Here is a 7,454-nt window from a genome sequence, read left to right on the forward strand (position 1 = left end):
TCTTTAAGATATTGGTTAAGATGATTAAATCATCAACATAAAAGTTAAAAATTAATATAAATTCATTAGATTGTACTGCTTCAATATTACAACCATATGATCCCAATCTTTCATGTATACTTGACATTGATGCTTCCGACTTTGCTATTGGCACAGTTCTTCAATAAGACTTTGGTATGAGCCTTTAACATGTGGCATATGAATTGTGCAAGGTCAAAAAGATAGAAAACAATTTATTTAGAGGTTTATCTATTTTTATTATAGTATTTATATTATGTAAGATTTATATATTTAGTATAAAGCTTAAGAAAAGGTTGGAGTCTAAAGATGAAAGTCTAAACTATAAGGAGGCTTATTGGAAAGGATGAAAGCAAAGTATGGTTAAATGAAGGCAAAGAAAAAAGATTTTCATCCCTATTAGTTGAATGTCATGGCCAATGGACTTTAAGGAGGCTACTCAAGTCCTTATTAGGGATAATGATTTCTCTTCCAAGGTCATTTGAACTTTGGAGGTTAGGATCAGCAAGTTTAGGTTTTTGGATATGGATTGGATGCAAATTTTGTGTGATTTGGAGTTTTTATGAAGGAGTTATAGGTGTTCAAAACTAAAGTGTCAATTTTGTACCTATTGTCATTCTTTGAAGCAAAACATATGCTTACAAAGAACAACGAAGGGCAGCGATTAGGATTAGAGAGAGCACTTTCTAAGCTATACTGTTCATATACTGTTTGATAAATTCTAAGTCTAGATGAAGGAATTATAAGACATTGAAGATATCTTATGTAATTCAAAGAAAGTAAGTTATTTTGTTGTTAGTAATGATTGGAGTTGTATCATGAGTTTCCTAATCCCCCGCTTTTTCCATCATGGAACCCCCCCCCTCCCCCCACCTCTGATGGTACTCCTCTCGTAGTCCATGGAGCTCGTGTTGTCCGCAACTCCGATGATCTACACGGAGCTTACTCCGTGTACACTACTTCGAACCTTGACTGCTCGCGACAGCATCGTGTTCACCGCCGACGGGGTTTTCAAAGTGGATGTCCAACTTTGCCCTCTTTGAGAAGAGCTCTAAATCCTACTTCTGATCTCTTTATTTGCTACACCATTTAAAGCTTCATTACGAGTATTGCGGGTTGTGTTAAAAAATTGCTGAAATTGCTAACATTTTTGCCTAGAATGGTATGGCATTGCTAGAAGATGCCAGGTGGTTGTACCAAGTGTGTTCACACTTTGAATCTTAACAGGTAATACTGTAACCTTGTCCATAGGGAAACAGAAAATGTGTACTCTTCTCATATATATATGTAGATACATACAAACATGTATGTATGTATGTATGTATGTATGTGTGTGTGTGTGAATTGTATGACAAACAAATTAAACATGTTTTCTTTATATGTTTTTTAAAATGACAATTTGCTAAAAAGCCATTTCGTTGTTAAGGATTTAGAGTGTGGAGCTTGATGATATTTGTTTTCAAATTGATTTGATGTGATATAGAATGGACTCTTGAAATAGTTATATAAAGAGAAACATTTTAAGTATATCTGGATTTTTACTCAAGCAATACCATTTTTAAACTGTTTTCCTTTTCAAAGTAGCTTATGTAGTAAGATTTGTTCACTTTAGAAAACATAAAATTAGGCGATAACAATGTAAATGCACATAGTCAAAAGAATCGAAATTGAACAAGAAAAATTGTATTAAATTACAAGTATCTGTAGATGAATCCCATTTAATTCGAATTATATAATGATTTGAGTATCAATTACTAGAATTTTAAGATACATAAAATATTCAAAATAAAATCATCAATAAAAATGCCCACAACAAAATAAACTAATGAATGAATAAAAAATCCTACCCTAAAATTATCAAAGGTGAACACAAATACTATAAAATGAAAAAAAAATATATCTATTTACATGTCACCCAGAGCGCTGTGTTTGAGGCGACACCCGCCCCTGAGCCCAGGCACGAGCGGGCGCCGCCTGAAATACAGCTCCCCGAAGACGCTGTGCAAAACTGATCTGCTTCGCAAAACTGTGAGAAGGCACTGGAACGTGCTCCGCGCCTACTACCGCTGTACACTCGTGTCTATCTCCTCCACCACCTTCGGCCTTTTGTAGCGTTTCAGCCACAGCGACGAACATACTACCGACACCGATGACGCCGCCATGGCTGCACCCGCCACCCACGGAGGCAACCGGAACCCCGTGCTTGGGAACAGCGCCCCCGCAGCTATGGGGATGCCCAGCACATTGTACCCCAACGCCCACACGTAGTTCAGCCAGATCCTGAAGAACGACTTCCGTGACAAGTCTATCCCTGTGATCACGTCCTCCAGGTTGCTCTTCATCAGCACGATGTCCGCCGCCTCGATCGCGATGTCCGTCCCCGCTCCTATCGCCATCCCCACGTCCGCTGCGACCAACGCTGGCGAATCGTTGATGCCGTCCCCCACCATGGCCACCGACGTCCCTGCCGCCTGCATCCCACAAACCTCAGCGTCAGCATGCTTGTTCACCAAGCGTCCTCATCACTCGCCTCTGCTTCCCCCATTACGCAATCCAATCCCACCCCGGCGCTCGCGTTCCCTCCCCAGGTCAAACTCCCCCCGCAGCCCCCACGCATGCTCGTGCACCAGGCAAACCACGAACCTGCATTTCTTCCACGATCCTGGCCTTGTCTTCTGGCAACGACTCTGCGTGCACGCATGGCCTCTCGATTCCCAACTCCCTCGCAATCGCCACGGCTGTGCCCCAGTTGTCCCCCGTGACCATCATGCTGCGCACGCCCATTGACTTGAGGATGCTGATTACTCTGGCTGCTTCCGGCTTCACTGGATCCGCGATGGACACCACCCCCACCAACTCCCTCTCGATGGCAACCATCACTCCCGTCCTGGCCAAAGTCTCCACATCGCGCAAGTGCTCCTCCGCTTCTTCCGATATGTGGATCCCGTGCTCCTTCATCAGTCGCATGTTCCCCACCAGGGTCGCCTTGCCGTCCACCACGGCGCGCACTCCCTGCCCTGGAATGGCCTCGAAATCACGCACCTCGTGTTGCTGCTGACCATGGGACGAATGCTCGCCGCTGATCTTCCTGGAGTACGCGACGATCGCTTTTCCCAGTGGGTGCTCGCTGTTGACCTCCGCTGCTGCGATTGTGTCGTAGAACACGTGCAGAGGAATGTTCGTGAGCAGCTTGGTGTGAACGACGATGGGCTTCCCGATTGTCAGCGTCCCGGTCTTGTCGAAAACCACCGTCTTCACCTTGTGTGCAGCCTCCAGTGCCTGACCCCCTTTGATCAGGATCCCCTGCGTCGCGCCCTTCCCTGTGGCAACCATTATTGCGGTGGGTGTGGCCAGGCCGAGGGCGCAGGGGCACGCGATGACGAGCACTGATATCCCGAACTGAAGTGCCAGCTCGAACTCGTCCATCGCAGCCGGAATCCATGACTTTGGGTACGAGCGTGCTTTGCCTCCAACGTACCAAGCCAGCCACGTGACGAACGCCGCGACCACCACGGCGGGGACGAAGTAAGTGGAGATGCGATCCGCATACTTCTGGACCGGGGCTTTGCCCATTTGGGCGGCTTCCACCAGCCGCACAATTTGTGCCAATGCGGTCTCCGCCCCTACGTGTGTGGCTCGAATGTGTATCACGCCGTGGTCGTTCATGGTGCCTCCTATCACCTTGTCCCCTAATTTCTTCGGTACGGGGCGGGCTTCGCCTGTTATCATGCTCTCGTTCACGAAGGATTGTCCCCACACCACCACACCGTCCGTGGGCACTTTCGAGCCCGGTACCACCTGCGCAAGCCAAAACGACTTTTCATTGCAAGAACGGGCACAACTACAATCATGGCTGCCACGCTACCCACTAGGACCGCTTCACGGGAACGACACGCACCGCAACTCTCTAGCACAAGCTTCTACAATGGCCCACATACAAACCCGACTCTGTTTCCAACCGTCCGACTCTCCGAATCGGTATGGACAGCCGCATCCAACAACCCCCAGCGAAAGCCCAAGCCTGAAACGTAGCACCTACAACACCAGCGCGTAGGCCTACCTTGATGATGTCTCGCCGCTGGATGAGCTCGGCCCCGATTTCCCTCTCTCCTGCCACGTCCCCCTCCTCGTCCAGAGTGAGCAGAGTCGCCTTGTCCGGAGCGAGGTCCATCAGCTTGGCAACGGCTTCCGAGGTCTTCCCCTTGGCCATTACTTCCAAATACTTTCCCAGGATGATAAACGAAATGAGCATCGCGCTCGTTTCAAAAAAATCCGTGCCCTTGAACGTAGGAGACGTAGCCGCCCGCAACACTATGTACACAGAATAAAAGTACGCTGCGTTCGTGCCCATGGCAATTAGCACGTCCATGTTCGACGACCCTCGCCGGAGCGCCTTGTACGCTCCCACGTAGAACCTTCTCCCGATAACGAACTGCACCGGAGTCGCAAGAATCCACCGCAGCAAAGCTCCGATCGACAAGCCGTTCAGCCTGCCGTGCTCCAGACCCTCCATAATGCCTGGTATGTACATAAACACCATGGACAAAAAGAACACTGGGACCGTGAACACCAAGCTCCAAAGGAAGTACTTCTTGTGGTGCTGGATCTCCAAGCCCCTGTCGTGACTCCCACGACCACGAGGTGCCTCCAACTTCGCTGTGAAAACTCCCGCCTGCTCGATGGTCTCTATGAAAGTCCTCGGCCCAGCCCTGTCGGGCTCGTACGATACTGTGACCATCGCATTGCTGAAATCCAAATCCACCGATGTCACGCCGGACAGAGCCACCAGCATCTCTTTCACGAGCTGGAAGTCCGCTGCAGCCGTCACGCCTTCCAGCTGCAGACGGATTCTGTTCGTCTCTTCACCTGCGATCAGAAGCTCGGCCTCGTAACCCAGGTCATCTATGGCGGCGGCAAGCTGGACGTGAGAAATCACTCCAGCATCGTGCCTCACCTCGCACTCCTCCGTGGCGAGGGCTACTACGGCCTTTTGCACTCCATCCAGCTTTTTCAGCGAAGACTCTATGGAGTTTGAGCAAGAGGTGCACGTCATGCCCTTGATACGAAAACGGCTGATGCTCCCGCTCCGTTGACCGGCATCGTCCACAATTGCTTCCGCCTCGAACCCCGCGTCCTCGATCGCCTCCCGAATGCTTTCCTCCTGGATTCCACTTTCCCCGTGTAAGATTCAATGCCTTCCAATTCCACCGCTGCCCACATCCATCTTACTTCTGAGCTCCTAGCTGCCACGGTCCATCTGGCGGATTGCTAAATTGACCCTCTCACCACATGCAAAGTTTTGGAGCACCCCTCACTGCACACCTTTCAAGTCGTTTCCTACAACATTGCTACAAGCATCTTCTTGCCGTCCGCATTGCACCGCGTGCTGCGCGAACGATCCCCGCTTCACCGGTCCCGACGGAATTCTGAACAACACGGAGTGGGAGGAATTGTACCTGTACGAAGGCGGGCCTGTACACAACTTGAGCCCGGTTCTGCAATACTGACACCGTTGCTTCCTCGATGCCGGGCAACCTCTTCACGGCTTTCTCGATGGACCCCGCACACGCTGCGCACTCCATCCCTGTAACCTGTACACCCAATCAACACATACATATGAAATGACGACCCCGTGGAATCAATTGCCAAACCACACATGTCCCATTTGAACCAGCCCCACGCACGTTCTACCACTGGATCAGAAAGTCGAGCGGCGCCGCTAAACGTTGCTAGCACGATCCGCTTTCGGCCCCTGGGGTTCTCCTATGCAACAGACCTTTGAGGAATTCTGCTCCCATTCATCGCTCTCATGTTCAAGTGCTCATCACTGCTTTTCTCGCGAAATCCCCGACTTATTCCAGCGCCAAGCACTTTCACCACGACCGTTCCTACTGGAATTTAACAGGGACTCACAACAGAGATCTCCCCTCCTCCCAGGCCGGGCGATAACCTGCCCAGATATGGCGTAAACAAGAAGGCAAGAAAATCACTCCAAAACAACTCCACAACCACGCCACTCCGGCGTTTCAATGCCGCTGCTAAACCCGCACTTTGTGAGGGTTGCATTACAGACCTTCAAGTTTGCTTTGCGAATCTCCGAGACGTCAACTTCGCCATGCAAGGGCGACAGCGGGTACCGCGGCATTGACGGATACCGAGTTGAAGACGACAAACTGCGCTCCAGCAAAACATCCTCCTTCTTCTTCTTTCTCCTCTCGCTCTCCGTCGCCGACCCCGTTCGAGGTGCAAGCACAACTTTCATCAGCGACTGCATCGCTCCACAACCACCTCAATCCAGCTCTCACGCTCTTCAACTCTCTTCTGCTCCCTCTCTCTCTCCCTCTTTTACGAGCCTCTCAAGAAATCCTCTACAACCTCTTCTACCTGCAATCACGACCGTCCCCGCTCCGAAGCTTACCGCAATTCTCACGCCTGCGCTCTCAATTCCCGCCCACGCTAATCCCAACGACACAAGGTCCTATTCAAACAAGCGGCTGATGCGACACCAGGTCCTCCCCACGTCACGTTCCCCGTCATGCAACTCAGACAGCAGCGCGAATAGGCGCAACACGAACCGTATCCAATTTCAATCCCTACGCTGACTCTACTCCACCACTCTCTCCCACCCCTCCTAATATACCTCACGAAATCGCTGCGCCGTCACCACGGAACGAATTCCTTGTGTCGCACTTTCATGGTGGATCCCAGGATCTCGAATAAGTTCTCGAGGTCTCGAGAGCTGCAGGACCCTTGCGTTGTTCATGAAGGTGGGCCCCACTGTCAATGCCGTGCTCGGCAGGCTTGTCTATTAACAGCTGTCCAATGAAACAAAGCGAACGATCCCCCAACACCCAAGCAAAATATACTCGACCAGAAGCTTCATGCCCAGTTTCGACCCCAACCCACTCACGGCATCAGGGCATGTCCAGATAGACGTCGGAGGGGTCGGGACAGGAGGCCGCGAAAGCATCGCAGACGGCTCACGTTCACTGATGTCTCGCGGATGTCGCCATTCACGATTTCCAATGGTTCATGAACACACTCATCTACTGCAGTGCCGCATTGCGATGCCGTTGCGAACACAGTTGCGAACGCAGATGCGGAGCAACCCGATGACGAACACTTCTGTCCGGGTATCTGCGTCTTGCGGACGAATCCTGGTCGTTGTCAAGGAGTAGCTCCACCGCTTGGCCTTCAATCTCCTCAGCAGTGCTCAATTTCAGTGTTGCTGTCACACCGACATCTCTGTGTTGTATCCATTGAGCGCATGCACGCCGGCTGATGGTGATGGGGCTCCTTTGCTGTGCGTAAGGTAGACAACCCATTTCAGATAACTTAAGCATTTCAGCATATATGCAGTAGGTGCATAAATGGAAAAAAAAAAAACAAAACAAAACAAAAAAAAAAAAAAAAACGGGAAAGATCCGGCAAGCTCC

At 50.2% G+C, this 7,454-nt stretch overlaps 1 protein-coding gene across 1 annotated transcript; it reads right to left on the reverse strand.

The window, feature by feature from the left end:
* Positions 1 to 1,685: 1,685 nt before the first annotated feature.
* LOC112287984 (putative copper-transporting ATPase HMA5) lies at positions 1,686 to 6,741 on the reverse strand. Its single transcript, XM_090254020.1, has 5 exons — positions 6,092 to 6,741; positions 5,475 to 5,609; positions 4,079 to 5,179; positions 2,662 to 3,816; positions 1,686 to 2,489 (listed from the first exon to the last, which is right to left on the reverse strand). The coding sequence occupies exons 1-5, from the start codon at positions 6,290 to 6,292 to the stop codon at positions 2,079 to 2,081; spliced, it is 3,003 nt and encodes a 1,000-aa protein (XP_090110146.1). The 5' UTR covers positions 6,293 to 6,741; the 3' UTR covers positions 1,686 to 2,078.
* Positions 6,742 to 7,454: the final 713 nt, after the last annotated feature.

Source organism: Physcomitrium patens, chromosome 1 (assembly GCF_059467195.1).
Source record: "Physcomitrium patens ecotype Gransden chromosome 1, ASM5946719v1, whole genome shotgun sequence".
NCBI lineage: Eukaryota > Viridiplantae > Streptophyta > Bryopsida > Funariales > Funariaceae > Physcomitrium > Physcomitrium patens.

Excerpts from the sequence above, each read along its gene's own strand:
- LOC112287984 (XM_090254020.1), bottom strand. The coding sequence starts at position 6,292 with ATGCAGTCGCTGATGAAAGTTGTGCTTGCACCTCGAACGGGGTCGGCG. Across the intron at positions 5,180-5,474 it reads ACAGGCCCGCCTTCGTACAG|GAGGAAAGCATTCGGGAGGC; the intron begins GTACAATTCCTC and ends AGTGGAATCCAG. Across the intron at positions 3,817-4,078 it reads AGCGGCGAGACATCATCAAG|GTGGTACCGGGCTCGAAAGT; the intron begins GTAGGCCTACGC and ends TGGCTTGCGCAG.